General features: G+C 36.6%; 1 protein-coding gene across 1 annotated transcript in view; it reads right to left on the bottom strand.

Annotated features, from left to right (window-relative positions):
* Window positions 1-26630, bottom strand: part of LOC146895556 (uncharacterized) — a 71538-nt gene that overhangs the window by 34127 nt on the left and 10781 nt on the right. Inside the window, 1 exon segment of the mRNA XM_087902536.1 lies at window positions 8306-8314. Coding sequence (XP_087758662.1) covers window positions 8306-8314 — 9 coding nt within the window.

Genomic DNA, 26630 nt, shown 5'->3' with positions numbered 1-26630 from the left:
AAAGAGATCAAGAAACTAGACACTAAAACTCTAATTAACCCAATTAAAAAATGGGGTACTGAACTGAACAGAGAATTCTCTACGGAAGAAATTCAAATGGCCAAAAGACACTTAAGGTCATGCTCAACCTCCTTATTGATCAGGGAAATGCAAATCGAAACAATTTTGAGATACCGTCTTACACCTGTCAGAATAGCTAAAATCAAAAACACCAATGATAGCCTATGCTGGAGAGGATGTAGACTGAGGGGAACACTCATCCATTGTTGGTGGGAATGCAAACTTGTGCAGTCACTTTGGAAATCAGTGTTGTGGTTTCTCAGGAAACTGGGAGTCAACCTCCCTCAGGACCCAGCAATTCCACTTTTGGGAATATACCCAAGAGATGCCCAATCATACTACAAAAGCATTTGTTCAACTATGTTCATAGCTGCACTATTTGTAATAGTCAGAACCTGGAAAAAACCTAGGTGGCCCTCAATAGAAGAATGGTTAAAAATGGTGTGAAACATGTATACTTTAGAGTTTTGCTCAGCGGTAAAATCAATGACATCTTGAATTTTGCATGCAAATGGATGGAAATAGAAAACACTTTACTGACTGAGAAACGTTTTCAGATATATAAGTGACACAATTTTATATATATGTAGACATATATGCAGGATGGCATATATAAAATAAACTTCAAATGATTTATTCTAATGAAACAATCTTCTTGATGTAAATGGATAGAATATTTATTGGAACATTCATTAAATACATTAAAGTAATGGAAGGGTTGAATTTATGTTACCTAAGAGGTTCCAAACATAATTTTCAAAATAATAATTGAGATTATGGTGGTTTGAGTGAAATGACCCCATACAATCAGATATCTGAATATATAGCCTAATGTCGGTGGAATTTCATGGGTAGGATAAAGAGGTATCAACTTACTGGAAAATCTATGTCCTTGGAGACTGGCTTTGAGAATTTTAAAGCCTTCTAATAACAACAGTGAGCTATCTACTTCCTGTTGTGTTTCTAGATGGGACTTCTCACTGCTTCTCCAGCCCCTTGCCAACTGCTATCTCTGATTCATCATCATGGGTATTTCTTCTAAATGTTGCCTTTATCTTGGAATTTTATCACAGCAATAGATAAGTAGGTAATACAAAGACTATAACCCAAGTGCAAAAAGTTACACTCATAAAATTGCATTATCTTAATGAATTTAACTAACCTCTAGAATCACATGAAATGAACAAATTGAGTAATATCATGAAATAAGACAGAATATTAATTAATAAGGAAAGAAAATAATGATGAACTGGAAACAGTTACTACTAACTGGTCTACAGAGAATCATGTATACCCCAAGGAAGAGATCCATAGAACAGCAGACATCAAGGAAATTCACTAGGACTGATTTTTTTTTATCAGAGATATATTTTCTCTATTTCTTATACAGGAAATAGATGCATTCATAAAATATATTCTGACTATGACTTTTCATCCCTAAAATGCCCTGAGATCATCCCCATGTTTACTTTTGTCTGAATTTCCCCAGTTTCAGTCACTTCTTCGAAAACAAATAGTCATCTAAAGAATAACAATAAAATAACATAATCAGAATCAAAGAAATCAGAAAGGATCAGAGAATAATGGGAAATAAATAAAAACCACAGTAAGTATTTGTAGAGAGAAAGAAACACACAAAATTTCATAAAACAAAGCAAAACAAAACTCTAGAATGTGTAAGGTACATAAAGATTTTGTAAGGTCATAAATAAAAATAAATAACTTTCCAAAGTAAACATTATAGGGGGAAAAGAATGTACAAAAGTGCCATTGAGTTGTGTTGGTGATATCCTTCACGTGCAGGTTATGGGGAATTCCTGTGTTACTTTTATCCTCACTGAAACTCTTTTGGAGAAAACTATTTTTTCTTTGGGAACTTATGGTCTGTTGGTAATAGCTTAGGTAAGACAAGATTAAATGCACTTATTTTTAAAGTGCATTTTTCTAGATTCTTTTACAAAATGAATGTAATAGATGAGTGGACTTAAGTTAGTATCTACAATTTGATTTTTTGATCAATATATCTGATTTTCAGCCATACCAGTATTTTACTATACCTGATAGTATAAAATATATAGTATAATTTAAAACTCTGAATGGTATGTTATTTATAGTTTTATTTTCCATGGTAGTTTGAGCTATTTTAAGGTTTTTTTTTTGTTGTTGTATCTCTATGATGCTGAAAACTGTGTTTTTGAAATCTGAGAAGAACGGGATTAGAATTTTGATAGTGTTTTCACTGAATCAGAATATTCCCCTATCAATTGAGCAGTCTTTGATCATGTGTATTTTTCCATCTTCCAATATCTTTTTCAATTCATTTCTTCAATGTCTTAAAGTTTTTATAAAGGTCTTTCACTGTTTTAGTTCAAATTACCCAAATCTATTTTTTGAGGTTATTGTGAAAGACATCATTTTCCTGAAATCTATTTTGGTCTTTTCTCATTTGTATATAGGAGGGCTACCGCTTTTTGTTAGTTAATTTTGCATTCCTTATCCTTGTTGAAAGTGTTGCTCAGTTGGGCAAGGTTATTCATAGAGTTCTTATAGTATTTTATACATAAAAACATAGCATCTGCATATAACATTCTTTTGATTTGTTTCTTTACAATTAATCACTTCTAAATCTTCATTTGTGTTCTTGTTCAAGCTAAGATTTCAAGTACTGTATTGAATACATATAGAGAGATTGAGTATACTTGCATTGTTCTCTTTTTTAGTTTAGAGGCTTTGAATTGTCTCCATTTAGTTTGATGTGGGCTATATAATTTCTGTAAATTGCTTCTTTTAAGTAGACATATATTTGTTGTAGCCCTTATATCTCCAAGACTTCTATCAAGAAGGGATTTTAATGTTGTCAAAGGCTTTTCTGCATCTAATAAGATATCTTCTGGAATTTGACTTTAAGTTTGTACGAGTGGTAGATTACATTTATTGATTTTGAACTTTTCATCTATCCCTACACGTCTTGACATAAAACCTATGGCAGACTATATTTTTGATATTTTCTTGGATGTAGGATGCAAATATTTTATTGAGGACTTTTGTATATATGTTCATAATAAAATTGGCATATATTTCACTTACATTTTGGGTGTATAACTGGTTTAGGTATCAAGTTAACTGTCTTCATGAAAAGAATTTCACAGTGTTCTGCTGTTTTTATTTTGTAGAATAATTTGAGGAGTATTCATGCTAACTCAAGAAGCATTATTAAAAGAGAGAGGGTACCACCTAATACCATTACTCTTCTTGGTACTAATTTTTTTTTAATGTCCTATTGATTCACCCACAGACTGTTGCATCTCCATTCCTTCATTCCCAAATTCTCACAGAATTTAACAATTAAAGGTGACTCACAAGTGGACATGGTACAAACAACAAGAAAATGTGTAATTTTAACTTGTATGTTTATAGCAAACTTATTCCATGGACTGTTCAGAGCTCATTCAGGACAGAATGATAATACATAACAAGGCAGGAAGTCATGAATGAGTATAAGAAAATAGTGTTTTCTGTACACAACAAGAGAGTTGCCAATATAAACTCTAGTAATTAGGATAGAATGTATCAGACCTGAGCAATCCCAAGCTAGATTAAAATCCTTGGGGGACAGTATGAAGGAACCTGGAAAATCATGTTTTGCTGAGATGCTACTATCATCTTAAAGATGCTTAGAGAAAGGGGATAATGCTGATTTTAAGAATGTGAAACTTTTGATTGTTCATCCATATTGTAGTCCATACTCAACACTCAGAATTTTATGGGAGTTTCAGATTGAACTCTCTGAATGTAAAAAAAAAGAAGAGGAAAAGAGCCAAAGATGTCTGTGGGAATTAGAACATAGGAAGAGTGGAGAGTTGAATTTGGTCAATTGACACTGCAAAGTATTCTTAATTCACTAATAAAAAGTATTAAAAGTAAAATACTGTGCATATACAAATTTGTTTCTCCAAACAAATTCCAATACAGATATAAAACACAAAGGAAACTAAGTGCATATACAACATTGATGTGAATATTAACACATAAATTTTGATAGTCAGAAATTAGTAGGTGATATTAGATTAGACCAATAATAAGGATGACCCTAAATAAGTCTTAATTTCTTAAGAATATTTTGCTGAAATAGAAAAAGTTACCTTTTAAGTTCTGTAGAATCTGACACAAAGAATGAACTCTACAATCTTCCAAAATGAATACAACTTTAAAATTTATATTTCCTGATTTTATGTGAGACAACACAACAGTGAAAAACATGTAATTCTGTCATTAGAGCATACAAATAGACATGAACAGGTACAGAGCAATACTCCTTACAACACTGTGAAACATTTTAATGCTAATTTTCATTTCAATATTGTTCATTTCAAGGCCTGGTAGAGTTCAAACATATGGGCAAATCATTTTACTTCTGCTTTATACCATAGTTTAAGTTAAATATTCAAAGTGAATTTTTAGGTCATTTTACTTATAAAGATAGTTGGAATAATCATTCTGTGGTTGGAAGAATTATCTATAATCTGTCAATCATATTTTAAATAAATACTGATTGGCTGGGCAGGAAGTATAAGCAGGAAAACCACACAGGTAGTAGAGGTGAGGCAAAGAGAACAGGAGAATTCTGGGAAGCAGGAAGCTCCCACCACCACTCCTGAACAGACCACCGAAAAGGCAGGATGTAACCTGCCCAGTGGAGAAAGGTACTGAGCCGTGTGGCTACGTAGATAAGGATAATGGGGTAACATAAGGTATAAGAGCTAATAAGTAGCCTGACCTAATGGGCCAATAAGTTTATAATCTAATGGAGTCCTGTGTGTGATTTTCTTTGGGACTTGTCAACTGTGGGGTAATGGAGGGGGACAGAAACCCCAAAAAGCTGCCATTCATGTCACAATTCAATGTGAATTTTTACATAATTTAAGGAAGAAATATTTGTGCATCTGTTGCAGGGAAAGTGAGCCTTTGGTTCTGGTCACCCGGCTAGCTTACACCCGAAATAATCACACAGAAACTATGTTAATTAAAACACTGTTTGGCCATTACCTCTAGCCTCCTATTGGCTAACTCTCACATTTTGATTTAACCCATTTTTATTAATCTGTGTTCACCACAAGGTCGTTGCTTACTGGGAAAGATTTAGCATATCTGACCTGGTGTCTCCATGGTGGCTCTCTCATTCTGATTCTGCTTTTCTCCTACCAGAATACAGTTCTGTCTTCTCCACCTACCTAAGTTTTGCTCTATTTGGCCAAGCAGTTTTTTAATTGATTAACCAATGAAATATAAAGGACCTCCTACACCATGTATCCCTTATCAGGGAAGAATTTCTCCATGCCCTATGTTTCCCACGTGTGCCAATACTTCATTCTGGCTTACCTTGTTCATTGCCTTCTATCTTTCCTGTGTTCACATTCCAGGGATCTTTGCTTTGTTCAAGAAAACTTATCAAGTCTGGTTTTGATACGGAAAGACCTGCATATTGGAAAAGACCTATGATCATAACTTGGGATAACAATAAAACACATGGATTTCTCATAAACCACCATCCTGGTTATCTAAGATGGTCTATAATTTAAAATTCCAAATATGATGTTCTAATTGCTATCTCCAAATATTTTAACACACTCAAAAGCATTTTTGTTAATATATTATACCTTGAGTTTCTTTGTAAATTACTACAGAATCAAATCCAAACACATTATGAATCATTAAGATGCAAATCAATAGATAATCTATGATGTGTCTGAAAAGTAAAATGTATTATGAAAGTTTGAATGAGGAATGTCATCTCCAGGACTCAAGAATATATTGACAAGATAAAGTTACACAAAACATTGTGTTCTACATAATGAACTCCAAGATTTTTATTAAATGGCAAATGAAAGTGAGGCAGACAGTTCAGACCTAGATGTAAAGCATACTTGAAAGAAACAATTATGATAAAGAAGGAATCAGGAATGAAAAAAGTCTCACCCACAGAGACCATGTTACTGTAGTTCTCCAACATGACACCCTGTACAAAGCCCTCTGTGCAAAGTCAATGCAGTCCCACTCATCTGGAGAGAAATTAATAGCCACATCCTGGAATGTCAAGATTCCCTATCATGAAAGAAAAGATTTTATCAAGTGCCCACATAAAAATTTCTTTACTTAGACTAAGGATACAAGAGTTCATCACAAAACTTGGTCTGTTCTTGCTTAGCATTATTCTAAAAGACATACTCCAAAATACAATCTTTACTAATAATATGTGTGCTGGAAATATTAAATCAAATAGGACAAGTTATTATTTAGCAGATCTATGGGCTAAAATGGGGTATGTGAATGGGAGCCAGATTATCTTCATGTGAAGTTTCAGACTTCACCTGTGCCCTTAATTATCTATCCTTATGGTAAATTTTTCTTTAGAAACCACAGGCTGAAGAAACATGAGCTGTAAAGTTGCAGCCATGCGGGCATACACTGCTGTCAAATAAAAATATGTCAAACATAAGATGTGGAGCAAAGTCAGAATTTCCATATCCATGAAAGAAGCAGAAATTCTTACTGCATATGATTCTAATGACATCAATAGTGGACACTTCAACACCCCACTTTTCCCAATGGACAGGCAAAGCAGACAAATCCTAAAAGAGAAATAAGAAGACTAACAGATTAATGAATCAAATGTAATTTACAGACACCTAAAGATCATTCCACCAACACACAAAAGAATATACCTTCTTCTCATCACCTCATAGAACCTTCTCTAAAATTTATCACATACTTGGTAGCAAAGCAATATTCAACAGATACAAAAAAATGGAGTAACCTCCTCGATCTTATTGGACCACTGTGGTTTAACAATAGAATTCAACAGAAACAGTATTTTCTGAAAACTCACTAACACGTGGAAAATAAAGTGCTCTACTGAACCACCCCTGGGTCTCAGGAAGCTATAAAGAAAGAAATCAAAGTCTTCATAGAATTCAACAAAAATGAAGGCATAGTGTACCAATACCTATGGGACACTATGAAAGCAGTGCTAAAATGATAGTTCATACCTTTAAGTGCCCACATAAAGAATGTGAAAAAGCTCACACTAGTGACATAACAGCATACCTGGAAGCTCTAAAACAAAAAGAAGCAGACTCATGCAGGAGGAGTGGAAGTCAGGAAATAATCAAAGTGAGGGCTGAAATCAACAAAATAGAAACAAAGAAAACAATACAAGGAATCAATGAAACAAAGAGCTGGTTCTTTGAGAATATCAACAACATAGACAACACCTTATCCAAACTAATCAAAAGACAGAGATAGAATATCCAAATTAACAAGGTAAGAAATGAAAAAGAGGATATAACAACAGAGAATGAGGAAATCCAGAGAATCATTAGGCCATGCTACAAAAGCCTGTATTCCACAAAATTAGAAAATTTAAAAGAAATGGACAAATTTTTAGATAGATAATACATACCAAAATTAAATCAAGACCAGGTTGACAATTTAAATAGATATATAAACTGCAAGGAAATAGAAGGTGTTTTCACAAGTCTCTTAACAAAAAAGCCCAGTGCTGAATGGTTCCTGTGCAGAATTTGACAAGAACTTCAAAGAAGAGTTAATACCTATACTCCTCAAAATGTTCATCTTAATAGAAACAGAAGGAACATCGTCAAATTTTTTTTCTGAGGCTCCAGTTAACCTGATACCAAAACCATACAAAGACACAACCAAGAAAGAGAATTATGAACCAGTTCCACCCACGAATATTGATTCAAAAATACTCAAAAAATTACCCTGCTCACCTTTAATTCCAGCACTTGGGAGGCAGAGACGGGCATATCTCTCTGAGTTTGAGGCCAGTCTGGTCTACGAGAGCTAGTTTTAGGACAGGCTCCAAAGCTGCAGAGAGACCTTGTCTCAGAAAACCAAAGGAAACAAAAAACAAAACAAAAAAAACTGGCAAACTGAACCCAAGAGCACATCGGAAAAGAAAAATCATCCAACATGATCAAGTCAGTTTCATCGCAGGACACAGGGATTGTTGAACATAAAAACATCTGTCAATGCAACCCACCACAAAATAAATTGAAAGAAAAAAATCATATAACCATCTCATTAGAAGCTGATAAATTTCTTGGAGTGATCAGGGACACAAGGAACATATCTAACCATAAAAAAAACCAATTCACAGTAAGACGACAGCCATCATCAAATTAAATGGAGAGAAATTCAAAGGGATTACATTAAAATCAGAGACAAGACAAGGCTGCCCACTCTTTCCATAGCTATTCAACATAGTTCTTAATATTCTAGCTAGAGCAATAAGACAACAAAAGAAGATCAAGAGGATATAAATTAGAAAGGAAGAAGTCAAATTTTGCTATTTGCATATGATATGACAGTATACATACTTAACCCCAAAATATCTACTAGTAACTTCTAGAGCTGAATAAATATGTTTAATAATAGTGAAGGATGCAAGATCAAGTAAAAAAAATTAGTAGCCCTCCAATATACAAATGATAAAGAAGCTGAGAAAGAAGTCAGGGAAACACCACCCTTCACAAAAGTCACAAACAATATAAAATACTTGTGGTAACCTTAACCAAGCAAGTGAAAGACCTGTTCAACAAGAGCTTTAAATCTTTGAACAAAGAAATTGAAGAAGATACCCGATAATGGAAAGATCTCCCATGCTCTTTTATAGGTAGAATCAAGATAATAAAATGGCAATACTACCAAAAGCAATGTATTGATTCAATGCAATCTCCATCAAAATCCCAAAAGAAATCTTCACAGACATTGAAAGAACAATAATCAACTTTATATGAAAAAAACGAAAAACACTGGATAGCCATAACAATCCTGTACAACAAGAACTTCTAGAGGCATCAACATCCCTGGCATCCAGCTCTAACATAGAGCTACAATAATGCAATGGTCTGGATGGTATAAATCAGACTGATCAACCAATGGAATAGAATTGAAGATCTTTATATTAATCCACATACCTACAAATACCTATTTTTTGACAAAGAAGTTAAAAATAAAAAATAGAAAAAAAGAAAGCATCTTCAACAAACTGTGCTGGCATAACTGATGTCAACTTGTAAAAGAATGAAAATAGATCCATATCTGTACTCAAGCACAAAACTCAAGTCCAAATGGTTGATAGACCTCCTTATAAATTATACCACACTGAACTTGATAGAATTGAAAGGGGGAAGCATCTTTCAATACCAGGGCACAGGAGACCACTTCCAAAGTGTAACCCCAGCAGCATAGACACCGAGAACAACAAAAAATAAATGGATCTCCTAAAACTGAGAAGCTTCTGCAAATCAAAAATCACTTTCAATGAGGCAAAAAGGCAACATACTAAATGGGAAAATATCTTCACCAACCCCATATCAGACAGAGGACTGATTTCCAAAGTGTATATAGAACTCAAGCAATTAGATATCAAAATAGTAAATAATCCAATTAAAAAATGGGGTCCAGATCAAAACAGAGAATTTAAATAGAAGAATCTCATATGGCCAAAAGACACTTTGGGTAATGTTCAACATCCTTAGCCATCAGGGAAATGCAAATCAAAACAACTCTGAGATACCACTTACACCTGTCAGTATTTCTAGATCAAAGACACCAATGAAAGCTGTAGAGCATGCAAAGTAAGAGGAACAGTCCTCCGTTGCTGGAGGGAATGCAAACTTTTACAACCACTCTGGAGATTAGTATGGAAATTTCACAGAAGAAAATTGGGATTCAACCTACCTTAGAACCCAGCAATACTACTCTTGGATATATGCCCAAAGGATGCTAAATCATACTACATGGACATTTGTTCAACTATGTTCATAGAAGCATTATTTGTAATAGCCAGAACCTGGAATGAACCAAAGCATCCCTCAACCAAAGACTGGATAAAGAAAATGTGGTACATTTACACAGTGGAGTACTAGTCATCAGTAAAAGACATTGTCATCGTGATATTTGCTTGCAAATGAATGAAACTAGAAAAACAGTCCTGATTGAGGTAACCAAGCCCCAGAAAGCTGAGCATGGTATGCATTCACTCATAAGTGAATTCTAGCTGTAACCAAATCCTATAGTTCATGACCCCAAAGAAGCCAAGTAACAAAGAGAATCCTAAGAGAAACATATGTAGATGCCCCTGGGAAGGGGTAATAGAGTAGATCTCCTGAGAAATTTGGGAGCATGTGCATGGGAGGAGAAGAAGGTTAGAAGGGTAGGAGCAGGGGAGAAAGAAATGGTGGAAGGAAACTAGAGGTAACTGAATAGTTGAGACTTGGAAAAGGCAGAGACAGAGAATAAAGAAAGAGGTATCTTAATTGTGAGAGCCTTTATAAGACTAGGAAGAAAGCTGCCACTAAAGAAATTCCCAGGAAACCACTAGGATGGCCCCATCCTTAGATGACCCTAAGCAATAGTGGAGGGTGACCAAACTGGCCTTGCCCTGTAGTCTGACTGATGACTATCTCAAATGTCACCATAGAACCTTTGTTCAGAAACTGATGGAAGCAGAGGCACAGATCCACAGCAAAGCACTGTGCTGATCTTCCAAAGACCTGTTGAAGAATGAGAAGAATGAGAATACAAGCAAAGAGGTCAAAACCATAATGGGCATACCGGTTGAAACAGCTTGCCTGAGCTGAAAGAAACTCACCTACTCTAACCAGATAGGAAAGGAACCAGCAGAGGACCGAGTTAGGCCTTCTGAATGTGGGTGACATTGTATGGCTGGGCCTGACTGGAGGCCACTGGCAGTTGGCCAGGATTTACCCTTACTGCTTGTAAAAACTTTTTGGAACCCATTCTCTTAGGAGGGATACCTTGCTCATCCTAGATGTTGTATGAAGGACTTGGTCCTTCTTCAAAGCAATATGGCTTACCCTCTGTGAGGAGTTGATGGGGTGGAGTGAGGGAGTAACGTGGAAGGAATAAGAAGAGGGGACCGAGGGGCTACTCTGATTGGTACATGAAATGGAAAATGATTGTTTTAAATAAAAATTTAAAAATATGAGGAAGTTAGTATGTAAGAGTCAAAGATGATGGAGAATACCAATACCCCCACACCCTTCCCCACCACACAGCCCTCTACTCAACTGGATTGAAGGATATATGAACTAGGAGAAACAGAGGCAGCATACACAGGGCATGTAGTTATGCACTTGATTTAGTACTATAAATGAAATAAGAAGTGTTCTCATGCACAGATCCCTAACCCAGAAGCTATCTCTGATTCATAACCATTTGCATTGAAAATTTAGTTTTCTCAAGGAATTGTCAGTAGAATAAGAATTTACTCTCAAAAGTAGGCTGCAAGCCAATCCTCAAAAAATTCAACAGTGATCTTGGCAGTGGTGGTGCACATCTTTAATCTGAGAACTCAGGAGACAGAGGCAGGTGAATCTCTGTGAGTTTGAGTCCAGCCTGGTCTACAAGAGTGACTTCCAAGACAGGCTCAGGGGCTACAGAGAAACCCTGTCTTGAAAAAACGCCCACCCCCAAAATTTAACAGCATTTTGGACGTTCCTTGTCTCATAATGTCAAGTCAGAACTTTACATATTTTCTTTCCCTTATATCTTATGTTAATTATACTATTTTTCCAGTGTTCCAATGGGGGTCTCTGTCTCTGTCTCCATCCATCACCAGATAAAGGTTCTGTGGTGATATGCAAGATATTCCTCAATGTGGCTATAGGACAAAGTCAGTTCAGGCACCCTCTCCTCTGCTGCCCAAGGAAAAAGCTGGGGACCTCTCCTTGGGCCTGGGAACCCCTCTAGAGTCAAGTTCTTGCAAACCCTAAAATGGCTCCCTCAAGTAAGATATTTACACCCCTGCTCCCATATCCACCCTTCCTCCATCCCAACCATCCCATTCCCCCAAGCTCTCCTGAATCCTCCCCTTTTCCCTTTTCTCTACCCATCTCCCCTTACACAAACCCCACCCCCATCCCCATGTATCCAACTTCTGCCTGAAAATCTTGTCTACTTCCGATACCCAAGAGGATAACAATATGATTTTCTTTGGGTTCACCTTCTTATTTAGCTTCTCTACGATCACGAATTATAGGCTCAATGTCCTTTAATTATAACTAGAATCCACTTGTGAGTGAGTACATACCATATTCCTCTTTTTGGGTCTGGGTTACCTTAATCAGTAAATAGTTTTCTATTTCCATCCACTTGCATGCAAAATTTGCCCCTCAATAGAAGAATGGTTAAAGAAGGTGTAGGACATATACACTTTAGAGTTACACATTTTCTTGTAATATTTTCATATATATATATATATATATATATATATATATATATATATATCAGATTCCAAATTCCAGTTGAGTGTTTTGGGGGATTCTGTTTCTTTTGGCTTTTCTTGGACTATTTGTCTTCTAATTTTTTTCTATTATTCTGTGGTAGTTTTTGTTTTATCTTACTATATTAAAGTATTGTTATTATTCTCCTTTAGAAACCAGTTTTTTTTTTCTGATGATAGAAAGAAAGGGGTTGGATCTGGATGGGAAAATGATGGGGAAGAATTGGGCATAGTAGAGTTGAGACAAACAAAACTAGGAAATTATTTAAGGAAAACTGTTTTCAAGAGAAGGATAAGTAAAAAAATTCATATAGATAGACTCCTGTTTTCTTTGAAATATTCATACGAAAACATCCGTGTTTATTGGGGAAATGTGTGGAGATCCCATGCTAGGTAGTTTTCAATGCCAGGAATCTAATGTAAATTATTAGGGAAAAGTTCATTTTCTGCAAAAGATGTGGTAGTTTATGTTTATCACTTGGCAATGCTTCAGAATAATTATTGCTGATAACATGAATCTAAATATTCTCACCACACAATCAAACACTGTATATGAAACCAGAACAAAACAATCAAACTAATGATTTCTGAAGTGGTAGACATTTGTTATGGAGAACCAAATACAGGTGAATGAAGTCAAAATCAACACATTAAGAAAAACTGATGACAGCATTTCACACACAGAGGCACATCATTATTGCTGGGATAGTGATTGCCCAAGGAGTAACACATGGAAACAGTAGTATGAATACAACAGCATCAATTTTAACCCACACATAAGCTATGTATGTCTGCCACATTCCAGAACTCAATGAGTTCCATATACGTAGTTTTGTTTTCCACAAGAATATGCCTTTCCTGAGTTTACTTTCCCATAACTGAAAAAGTTATGCCAGGCTACGTATTTCATGTGAATGAACATGCATTTTCATAAGCCAGTAAACCAAGAGAGCTTGGGCAGAAGTCATGCCATATATTTGCATTTTCTGTCTTTATATGAGGATGTGAGTTGGTCTCTGGAGGAATTAGGCATCAGGAAACTGCCGTATTCCTCTGTCGCAATAGAATCCTCAGTGATAAGCATCATCAGTTCATTGAGGATCTATGTCTGGAAAAAAATGAGCATGCAAGAACAAAACAAAACAATGGGAATTTGACCCCGTGTAAATAGTATACATTTAAAGACTCAAACATAACTGTCATAATTTAGTACAGACAAGCAAATGTCAATAGAAATAAACTCCTTAGACAGAACTATGAGAAGCAGAGAAAATGTGTTAACATATTTGTTAGAGTTTGATTTGATTTTATCTTTAAGAAGTGGAGCCCAGGTAAGGCATGGGTTTCTGGGCCCCAAGGAATAACCTGTGCACTGCCCAGTGCTCTCTCTTGCACCATTCTGGCTGGACACTGCTGTGCTTGGATTTCTCATTTCATGTTTTGTAAGTTTCCCTCTTATAATAATTAAAAATAAAATTGCTGTATCCTTTAGTTAGCATGGTTATTTCAACATCTATATGCTAATGTGTAAGAGCCGTCACTAAGTTTGCTCAGACTACCTGGCATTCGTATCCTAAATTAAACTGACCCTTCCTCCTCCAAATGCCATCAATTGCCACCAATTTCTCAGTAATGCATGGGGGCCTGTGAACACCTTTCTCTTCCATGCTTGAGTGTTGACTGGCTTGACTTTGGACTTCATGAGGACTGTAGTCTTGTACTGTCTAGTGGGTACTGTTTTATTTCAAGTTTTCTAATATGCTACAAGCATTTCAGAGATAATCAAATTTGACATAAAATTTGAGTAAGTGTTGACAATAAATCTGAAGAAACTGTTACTGTTTTTAATTTGACTGATTATATTCATCCATTCATGAATTATATTTAAACTAATCAAGGAATTACTGTATCATGAATCTGGCTGTTTGGTATACTTGAAAAGGTTTGAGATAATTTCTTATATCTACATAATTTATAAAATGCAAAGCCAGAAGCTGAATGTAACAAAATCCATTGGAGACTGAACGGAGCATACATCCATAATCTTGATATTCCAGAGAGCATGATTGCATTTGGTGCTTGCAAGCTGGTCAGCCTGAAATCCGGGACACACACAATTTTGTGCTGAACCCAGTTCCTCTATTACAGATTATCAAAAAGATTTACATTAAATATGGTGATTATCCTTAGTGCTTGAACTGGCATTCTGGAGACCATTCATTCTGGAGGGATACATTGCTCAGCCTAGATATATTGGGGAGGACCTCCATCCTGCCTCAAACTGATGTGTCAGACTTTGTTGCCTCCACTTTGGAAGTCTTATACTCTGAGAACTTTGATGAGAGTTAGGGGTGGAAGAAAGGAGGGGATATCAGGAAGAAGGAAAAGACTGGAATGTGAGATATGTGTGTGAAATGAGAAAAGATTGTTCGAAAAAATGAATTTAATAAAAAAGAAAGTAGGCGATGATATAGTTGGAGGAAACAGATCTTGGGGAACATACTTGAAAGGACATATGTTGTCATTTACCACTTCTGCCCAATCTTCCTCATGTGTGACCATGGATTATAACCTTTGAAATTGATACAAAATAAATATTACCACCCTGTAAAAATATCATATACAGTTTGGACTTGATTTCTCAAAGAAGGATCCCCATTGTACTGTTTTGCATAGTCCCATGATGATGTGAAATGACAATCATTAAAGCATTAACAGAGGCTATCCTCAAAATTTGTCAGGGTTCCTCCCATATTTAACTTTCTGTATTCTGACTTTTTTTGATCTAACCTTCTGGAGTAAACTACCTCATCTGAACCTTTCAACTGCAGGTACCTCTACATTTCATCTCATCAGCTTGCTGCATCTCCTATTTCCTGATAAGATTATAAGCCAATCATTAAATGGGGGTGTCTTTGGGTTGGTGAGTTCAGTGCTAGAAACCCCCCTCTATGCAATAATATCTCCAAAAGACAAACAAGATAGTTAAATACATTCTAGGAAAGTCTATAAGATGATAATGTGTAAAAAAATCCCACACCTGTTGGATTTTAAGGGGGTATTTATTTTGGGTGTAAAACTTACAAAACACCAACCATCAGGAAAGGAGCCTAGTTGCTGGAGCAGGAGCCAGAACCAAGCACTGGAACAAAGAGAACAAGCCGAGACTTGCTGCTCTCTTTTAAAGAGAAATATACCCACGCCCCAGTGGGCTGGTATTTCAACAGCTATTGGCTGAAGGAGCAGAAGGCTCTCCCACAGCAAAATGGGCTCGTACTTCAGTGGTTATTGGCTGAAGGAGCAGAAGGTGCTCCTGTAGCACCTCCCCCTTTTGTTTAAGTAAGAGAGTTCTAAACCTACTACAAAATTATATACAATAAGAACAGATATCCTATCCTAACTAGCCTAAGTATTGCATGATAAATACCGTGGCCAAGTTATGAGAGAAAAGTAGCTACAATTATCTAATCTTCAACACTATAGAAGATCTGAGAAGGGAAATAATGTTACCTGAGTAATTAGGAAGTGCAATCAAACAACTTCCAAAACATGCAACAAATCACAGAGACAACTGGCTACCTGGGCAATCACCAAAGTCATGTTTGCAGTGTTGAAGCAACCAACTTTGACTAAGGCCAAAACAACTGATAGATTACTTTTAACAGGCAAGAGATTTTTCAATACCGTCATACTCTGTCTTGGCAAGATTTGACAGTTCTCCTTATCCATTTCCGGATACTGTATATTTTGTCAGTAGTTGAGGTAAGGGCAGTTCCTTGCCCAGAGTCAAGTTTTGTCAAGAAGACAATCTCCAAGTGGAGTGTCTTTGGTGCCCAAACAACTAGGTTGCTGTTGCCAGGAGGGATTGTGTCTCACTACCATAGAACTCTAAGATTAAATTAAATGCCATTTTCGACAGCACTTTGAAGAGGTTGAAGACTATTTATATAGAATATAATCTCTATGTGTCTAAAGAATCTCATTAGACTAACTATAAATATGACAGACATAGATGACCATTGATCTACAATTCTTAATACCTATCTAACTTAAAGACTAAGAGAATAAACAACTGTGCAATAAATGAGGACAATGACCTCCAAATGAAAACAATGAATAACAATACATAAACAATAAATAAGTATCTTAATCAGAGGTAGAAATGTACACGGCAAACTCTGGTTTTTTCTCTTAACAACAGGCTTGGAATTAGAGAGGGACTGAGCCAAGAGTCCAACTCCAAAACCAGCTCTAAAAATTCAGAAATATAATTTAGTATATTCCACAGCTCCATACTCACAGAATCTACTCTGTTTTCTTGATAGTCCCTATTGGGTAATTACTTTTGAATATATCAGTATTCAAACATCCAGGGTCCCTTGAATTTTTCAAAGATGAGTATTTTCCTGTGGAAATAAGAACCGTGTCCCCATTCTATGTTTGTCTTACCACCTGTATGGTTATCATCATTTTAGATGCTGTTATTTCTCCTTTCCAAGAGGTTTCTCCTCTTCACATCTAACCTTTATTAATTTGATGGTATCCATAATTTTTCTTCTCCTGTGGAAATAAGAGCAAAACCTCTTCCCTTCCCCAATGTAGCACATTTCCTGGCTTCAATTGAGAGGTCAGTACATCCTTGATATAAACCAGTAGATTTAGTTCAGCAGACTTTTCCATTATCCAATGTCTTTCTGCCGTTGTTGTTCCTTTCTCATTAGCATTAAGGTTAATAAGGCACTATGTAATTTATTTCTGGGGTCATTTTCTACCCCTTTCTGTTTATTTAACAAATCCTTTGTAGTTCAATTTGATCTTTCTATGACTGCTTGACCTGTAGGATTGTATGGTATACCTGTAACATACTTAATATTATAATAAGCGAAAAAACGTTTTATTTTCATAGAGACATAAGCTGGACCATTATCTGTTTTTATTTGTGCAGGTATAGCCATAATGGCCATACTTCTAATAAATGTGTGATTACTAAGTCAGCTTTTTCTGAGCTTAAATCAGTTGCCCACTGAAAGCCTGAATAAGTATCAATGGTATGATGTACATATTTTCATTTTCCAAATTCTGCAAAGTGGAACACATCCCTGTGCCATATTTCATTCCTTTGAGTATCCTTCAGGTTATTCCCTGCAGGTAGTGGTGTTTGGTTATATAAAGAGCAAGTAGGGCATCTCTTTACAATCTTCTAAGCTTTTTGCCATATAATGAAAAACACTTTCTTTAAACCTTTGCTATTGATGTGATGATTTTGAATGAAATTCTGAGGCCTGCAACGTGCTTCCAATCAATAATTGATTAATTCCTACATAATCTTGTGCTAAAGGACCTGGCAGACCCATTTGGGAATGGATGTGTATTATGTACATCAGACAAAGCCTATTCCTGATTATGTCTTGTACCTGGATAAACAATGAAGTCAACTCTGTATCATCTGGTATAAATTCAGTGGTTTCAATATGCAAGATAACTCTTTCTCCATATTATGAATCTGTAACTATATTAAGAGGTTCTTTAAAATCCCTTAGCACCATAAGAATGACAAATAATTCTGCCTTCTGGACAGAAGAATAAGGGCTTTGTTCCACCTTACTCAATTCATCTGATTTGTACCAAGCCTTCCCTGATTTATTAGCATCAGTATAAAATGTATGGGCTCCAGTTATTGGAGCATCACGTACAATTTGAGGAAGAATCCAAAAAGTTCTCTTTATAAGGTTAAGTCGACTGCTTTTTGGAAAGTTGCTATTAATTTCTCCCAAAAAATTATCACAAGCCCTTTGCCATGGTTCATTGTCTTCCCATAACTTTTTTATTTCATCAGTAGTGAAAGGCACTATAATTTCTGTTGGGTCTATACCTGCTAGTTGATGAAGTCTCAGTTTACCTTTTATAATTAATTCAGAGAACTTCTCTACATAAGTTTTCCATTTTTTACTTGGTTTGTGTAATAAAAAGATCCATTCTAAAATAGTATCTTTCCTCCACATTAAAATTCCTGGTAGGAGAAATTCTGGAAAGCAATATAACTAGAATACAACTAAAAGTTGGATCCACCCCATCTACATGTGCCTCCTGTAATTTTTCCTCAGCCATCATCAGTTCCTTTTCTGCTTCAGCTGTTAACTCTCTGGGAATAGTCAAATCTTTGTCAACATCTAAGGTTTTGTTTAAATGAATAATAGATCAGGTGTTATCCCAACAGCTGGTCATAGACTGGAAATGTCTCCTAACAATCTCTGAAAATCATTAAGAGTCCATAACTGGTATCTCCTAATTTGTGCCTTTTGTGTTCTAATTTTCTGTAAACCTATTCTGTAACCTAGATAATTAACAGAATCTTCTCTTCAAATCTTGTCAGGAGCAATTTGTATTCCCCATTTAGGCAAAATTATCTTTACTTCCTCAAACATTCTTTCTAAAGTATGTATGTTTGAATCGGAGAGCAAAATGTCATACATGTAAAGGTATATTATAGATTTAGGGAATTGCTTACATATTATTTCCAATGGCGGACTTACAAAGTATTGACACAGGCTGGGGCTATTGAGCATTCCATGTGGGAGGACAGTCCATTGGTATCTCCTAGTAGGCTGGAAGGTATTATAAGTAGGCACTGTGAAGGCAAATTTTTCTCTATCCTTTTCTTGTAATGGTATGGTGAAGAAGCAATCCTTCAAGTCAATAACTATAAGAGGCCATCCTTAGGGTAACAGAGAAGGCAGAGGAAGACCAGAATGTATAGGGCCAATAGGTTGAATTACCAGTTGACAGCCCTTAGATCTGTCACCATTCTCCATTTGCCAGATTTCTTTTTTACAACAAACACAGGAGAATTCCAAGTGCTAGTGGACTCCTCAATATTTCAAGCATCTAATTGCTCCTGTACCAATTGTTCTAAAGCCTGCAATTTATCTTCAGTTAAAGGCCATTGTTTAACCCATATTGGGCTTCTCAGTTAGCCATTTTAAAGGTAGGGCTATTGGTACCTCTAAAGGTTTGTTAGTTGCTTTAAGTTCTTGTACAGCCTGAATGGCTGATGACCTTTGTGCATAGTACTTTATTACATCCTTCCCAGAATTATGAGTTTCTGAGATTGAAGGAATATTAATCTGGGTATTCCATTGTTGTATCAGGTCATGGCCCCATAAATTTATTGCAATATCAGCTAGATATGTCCTTAACTTTCCTCTTTGACCTTCTGGCCCAATACAGTAAACCCATCTCGTGCTTTGTTTAACTCAAGATATGATTCCAATTCCTAGTAACTTAAAATCTGCCTCTTGAAGGGGACAGTTTGGATACCAAGATTCCGGAGTGATGATACTCACATCTGCTCCTGTGTCTATCAAGCCAACAATCTCAATTTCATTTTTACATACTCTCAGCTTTGATCTCTGATCATTTATAGAAGTTTGCCAAAATATATGCTTCTTATATCCTAATTGAATTTCTGACTTATGCTCCAAATTTTCATCATTTAGAACCTTATGATCTTGTACAGAATCTTCTAGAGTTTTTAATTTTCCTGGTGTGACATGTCCTCCACGGTTACTAAGAATGACTGGGCCACTTTTGGCTTGGGGGCCTGAGAGAGGCCCCTCATGGAGTTTCCCGATGATTGCCTTGTCTGTCTGTTGTCCATCTGCATTCATTGGTCCAATGTCTTCCTATATATAGGATGTGGTAAGACACATGTCCTATACATACCTGAAGACCGAGGTTTCCTATTCCTGCCATTCCCAGATGAAGTGTTATTCCTAGAAATACTATGCCTGCAATCCCTTTGTAGATGTCCAAATTTACCACAATTAAAACATTTGGCAGGTTTATGTCCCCTCATCACTTTGGAAATCACTTCTCCTACCCAAGATTCATCATCGTAATCAAAGGTCTGAAAATTCATAGTATGCTGGATCCATTCATCCATAGATGCTGACCTAGACCTTAAAGGTCAAATTATCTTTTTGCAGTCTAAGTTTGTATTTTCAAAAGCCAGCAATTAGTCATCTAGCTTCTGGGTCTATTACTCCTGTGTTCAGAGGCTTAATTAATCTTTGCAAAAAGTCAGTACAGGGTTCTCCCTGTCCCTGCCTAACACTAGTATATGACTCTACCTTTCTTCCTGGCTCTGGTAATCTACCCAGGCATTTAAAGCTGCCTTGTGGCATAGAGACAATACTTCATCATCATAAAGAGCTTGGACCAGTGGATTAGCGTAAGCTCCTATGCCAAGAATTTGATCCTGTGAAACCTCCACACCTTTTCCTCTTCCTTGCTGTTCCATAAGTTGGTATTCTTACCTGAAGTAAACTCCATCTTTGAGGAAGGTCCATCTTCGAGGACTGCTGAAGCTAACTGTGAGAAATTGTGGGGACAGCTCTGACATTAGAAGCCCAAGTTCTTATCATTTCCTTAACAAATGTAGAGTTCAAACCATAATTAACAACAGCTTGCTTAATTTCCTATAAATTAATCTCATATATTTCCACCATGAAATAACATTAAGAAAGAAACTAAAATCTAGTAACCAATAAATCGAGGCATTTCCATTGGCATATAGGCCACTTGTGATTTCTATCAAAGTGGCAGCAAAAGGCACGGCTGGAGTACCATTAAAAAAGAAACCTGAGGTTCTGTCCACAGAGCTATCCATGCTGCAGTCCTAAGGAGTTCTATCCAGAGAAGTGAGTGGGTGCTCACCTGGGCAGTCTACCCCCAAAGAGAGCAGAGCCCCGCCCCCCTCAGCTTCTGCTGCACGGTCTTCGGGGTTCCATGTGACCCCTCCCTGCCCCCACTGCTGCTGCCCTTTTGTCTCCTGGGTTCTGGAAATATCAGCTATCCCTGCTGCAGTGCTGAGGAGTTCTATCCAGAGAGTGCTGAGGAGTCCTATCAAGAGAGTGTTGAGGAGTTCTATCCAGAGAGTGCTGAGGAGTTTCATACAGAGAGGAGGAGATGGGCAAGCACCAATGCAAGAATTCTTCCAACAACCTGAAAGGCAACATGACATCTCCAGAATCCAGCGAACACGAAACTAGAAGAATTGAACACCCTACTCCAGAAGAAATAGAAGAAATCGACTCTAAGCGGATCTTTATGTAAATAATAGAGGAACTTAAACAGGAGGTGAAAATCTGCCATATAGAAATGGAAGAAAAGTATAACAAAAAGATTGAGGAAATGAGTAAAGAAATGGAAGAGAAATATACCAAAAAGTTTGAAGAAATGAGTAAATCTGTAAATGAAATTCTGGGAAACCAAGAAAAAACAATCAAACAGGTAATGGGAACAGTTCAAGATTTGAAAACTGAAATGGAGTCAATGAAGAAATCACAAACAGAGGGCTGGCTGGCTATGGAAAATCTAGGTAAACAAAGAGAGACTTCAGAAACAAGCATAACCAATAGAATACAAAAGATAGAAGAAAGAATTTCAGACTCTGAAGACACCATAGAGAAATTAAACGCTCTGACCAAAGAAAACAGCAAATCCAACAAATTCTCATCACAAAACATTCAGGAAATGTGGGACACAACAACAACAAAAAAACAAATATAAGAATAATAGGGGTAGAAGAAGGAGATGAATTGCAGATGAAAGGTCCAGAAAATATATTCAACAAAATTATAGAAGAAAACTTACCCAACCTAAAAAACAATATTCCTATGAAGGTTCAAGAAGCATACAGAACACCAAATAGACTGGATCAAAAAAAAATCCCCTAACCATATAATAAACAAACCACAAAGCATTCAGATCAAAGAAAAAATATTAATATCTGCAAAAGAAAAGGGTCAAGTAACTTATAAAGATAAACCTATCAGACTTACATCGGACTTCTCTATGGAAGCCATGAAAGCCAGAAGGTCCTGGATAGAGATACTGCAGAAACTAAGGGACCATGGATGCAAGCCTAGACTACTTTACCCAGCCAAGCTATCGTTCACTATCATTGGAGAAAATAAAATATTCCAGGATAAAAACAAATTTAAACAATACGTAGCTACAAATCTAGCCTTACAGAAAGTACTAGAAGGCAAATTGCAACCCAAGGAATTCAACATTCCCAACACCGCCTACAATAACTCACACATCTAGCGACCCTTCACAAGCACAACTCAAAGAAGGGAAAAACATACACTCTACTACCCAAAAAATATTAATAAATAACTGGATTCAACAACCACTGGTTATTAATATCACTTAATATCAATGGACTCAATTCACCTATAAAAAGGCACAGACTTAGAGACTGGATACGAAAACAGGATTCAACATTCTGCTGTTTACAAGAAACACACCTCAACCACAAAGACAGACATCTACTCAGAGTAAAGGGCTGGGAAAAGACCTAAGAAACAAGCAAGTGTGGCCATTCTAATATCTAACAAAATTGACTTCAAACTAAAATCTCTCAGAAGAGATAGAGATGGACATTTCATACTCATAACAGGAACAATTCATAAGGAGGAAGACTCAATCCTGAATATCTATGCCCCTAATATAAAGGCACCCACTTATGTAAAAGAAACACTTCAAGAACTCAAGGCAGTTATCAAACCACACACACTAATAGTAGGAGACTTCAACACACCTCTCTCACCAATGGACAGGTCAATCAAACAGAAACCCAACAGAGAAATAAGAGAATTATTGGAGGTATTTAATCAAATGGACTTAACAGATATCTACAGAACATTCCACCCAAATAGGAAAAAATATACCTTCTTCTCTGCTGCCCATGGAACCTTCTCAAAAATTGACCACATAATTGGTAACAAAGCAAACTTCTACAGATACAAAAAATATTAGTAACCACCTGTGTCTTATCAGATAACCATGGATTAAAGTTAGAATTCAACAACAATGCTACCCCCAGGAAGTCAACAATCTCATGGAAGTTGAACAGTCAACTATTAAATCACCCCTGGGTCAAGGAAGAAATAAAGAGAGAAATTAAAGTCTTCCTTGAATTTAATGAAAATAAAGACACAACATACTCAAACCTATGGGACACTATGAAAGCCGTGCTAAGAGGAAAGTTCATAGCACTAAGTGCCCAATTAAAGAAAACAGAGAAAGCACACATTTGAGACTTAACAGCACACTTGAAAGCTCTAGATAAAAAAGAAGCTGATTCACCAAGAAGGAGTAGAAGACTGCAAATAATCAAACTGAGGGCTGAAATCAACAAAATAGAAACACAGAAAACAATCCAAAGAATCAATGAAACAAAAAGCTGGTTCTTGGAGATATTCAACAAAATCGACAAACCCCTATCCAAACAAATCAAATGGCAGAGACTGAACATGCAAATTAATAAGATAAGAAATGTAAAGGGGGACATAACCACAGACACAGAGGAAATTCAGAGAATCATTAGATCTTACTACGAAAGTTTATATGCCACAAAGTTGGAAAATGTACAAGAAATGGACATTTTTTTAGATAAGTACCATATAACAAAGTTGAACAAAGACCAGGAGAGCAATCTAAATAGACCTGTTAGTCGTGAAGAATTAGAAGCTGTTATCAAAAATCTCCCTACCAAAAAAAGCCCAGGACCAGATGGTTTCAATGCAGAATTCTACCAGAACTTCCAGGAAGAGCTAATACCTATACTCCTTAATGTATTACACAATATAGAAACAGAAGAGTCATTGCCAAACTCCTTTTATGAAGCTACAGTTACCCTGACACCAAAACCACACAAAGACACAACCAAGAAAGAGAATTACAGACCAATCTCACTCATGAACATCGACGCAAAAATTCTCAATAAAATACTGGCAAACCGAATCCAAGAACACATTAGAAAAATGATCCATTATGATCAAGTAGGCTTCATCCCAGAGATGCAGGGCTGGTTCAACATACGCAAATCTATCAATGTAATCCATCATATAAATAAACTGAAAGACAAAAACCATATGATAATTACATTGGATGATGAAAAAGCATTTGACAAGATTCAACACCCATTTATGAAAAAGGTGTTGGAGAGACTGGGGATACAAGAATCATACCTAAATATAATAAAAGCAATATACAGCAAGCCGACAGCTAACATCAAATTGAATGGAGAGAAACTCAAAGCCTTTCCACTAAAATCAGGAACACGACAGGCTGTCCACTCTCTCCATACCTCTTCAAAATAGTGCTTGAAGTTCTAGCAATAGCAATAAGACAACATAAGGAGATCAAGGGGATTCGAATTGGAAAGGATGAAGTTAAATTTTCGTTATTTGCTGACAATATGATAGTGTACATAAGTGACACAAAAAACTCTGCCAAAGAACTCCTACAGCTGATAAACACCTTTAGTAACGTGGCAGGATACAAGATCAACTCCAAAAAATCATTTGCCCTCCTCTACACAAAGGATAAAGAAGCAGAGAGGGAAATCAGGGAAACATCACCTTTCACGATAGCCACAAATAGCATAAAATATCTTAGGGTTACTCTAATCAAGAAAGTGAAAGACCTGTTTGACAAGAACTTTAAGTCTTTGAAGAAAGAAATTGAGAAGGATACCAGGAAATGGAAAGACCTCCCCTGCTCTTTGATTGGGAGAATCAACATAGTAAAAATGGCAATTCTACCAAAAGCCATTAGATTCAATGCAGTCCCCATCAAAATCCCATCAAACTTCTTCACAGACTTTGAGAGAACAATAATCAAGTTTATATGGCAAAACAAATTACCCAGGATAGCCAAAACAATCTTATACAATAATGTAACTTCTGGAGGCATTACCATCCCTGACTTCAAACTCTATTACAGAGCTACAGTATTGAAAACAGCTTGGTATTAGCATAAGAACAGAGAAGTAGACCTATGGAATCGAATAGAAGACCCGGATATTAACCCACAAACCTATGAACACCGAATTTTTGACAAGGGAGCTAAAGGTATACAATGGACAAAGGAAAGCATCTTTAGCAAATGGTGCTGGCAAAACTGGATGTCAACCTGGAGAAGAATGAAAGTAGATCCATATCGATCACCATGCACAAAACTCAAGTCCAAAGAGATTAAAGACATCAGCATTAATCTGTCCACTTTGAACCTGATAGAAGAGAAAGTGGGAAGTAGTCTACAAGATATAGGCACAGGAGGCCACTTCCTAAGTAGAACCCCAGTAGCACAGACAATAAGAAAAACAATGAATAAATGGGACCTGCTGAAACTGAGAAGCTTCTGTAAAGCAAAGGACACTGTCAGTAAGACAAAAAGGCTACCTTCAGACTGGGAAAAGATATTCACCAACCCCTCATCAGACAAAGGTCTGATATCCAAAATATGCCATGTACTCAAGAAACTAGACACTAAAACTCTAATTAACCCAATTAAAAAATGGGGTACTGAACTGCACAGAGAATTCACAACAGATGAACTTCGAATGGCCAGAAGACACCTAAGGTAATGCTCAACCTCCTTAGCGATCAGGGAAAGGCAAATCAAAACCACTTTGAGAAACCAGCTTACACCTGTCAGAATAGCTAAACTCAAAAACACCAATGATAGCCTATGCTGGAGAGAATGTGGAGTGAGGGGTACACTCGTCCATTGTTGGTGGGAATGCAAACTTGTGCAGCCACTGTGGAAATCAGTGTGGCGGTTTCTCGGGAAACTGGGAGTCAACCTTTCTCAGGACCCAGCAATTCCACTCTTGGGAATATACCCAAGAGATGCCCTATCCTACTACAAAAGTGTTTGTTCAGCTATGTTCATAGCTGCATTATTTGTAATAGCGAGAACCTGGAAACAACCTAGGTGCCCCTCAATAGAAGAATGGTTAACAAAGGTATGGAACATAAACACATTAGTGTTCTACTCAGCAGTAAAGAACAATGACATCTTGAATTTTGCATGCAAATGGATGGAAATAGAAAACGCTTTACTGAGTGAGGTAACCCAGACCCAAAAAAAGAGGAATACGGTATGTACTCACTTATAAGTGGTTTCTATCCATAGTTAAAGTTCTTTGAGTCTATAATTTGTGATCCTAGAGAAGCTAAATAAGAAGGTGAACCTGAAGAAAATCATATAGTTATCCTCCTGGATATTAGAACTAGGCAAGTTTGCCAGGCAAACTTGGGTGCACAGGGGGTGAGAGAGTGGAAGTACAGGGAGATGGTTAGGGAGAGGGGAGAGGGGGAGGTTCGGGGATGGCTTGGGGGAATGGGAGGTGGGGAGGGAGGAAGGATGGTTATGGGAGCAGGGA

This window comes from Myodes glareolus, chromosome 2 (assembly GCF_982192425.1).
Source record: "Myodes glareolus chromosome 2, mMyoGla1.1, whole genome shotgun sequence".
Classification (NCBI taxonomy): Eukaryota; Metazoa; Chordata; class Mammalia; order Rodentia; family Cricetidae; genus Myodes; species Myodes glareolus.
Note: the sequence above shows the minus strand (reverse complement) of the source record. Positions and strands in the feature narration are given on the sequence as shown.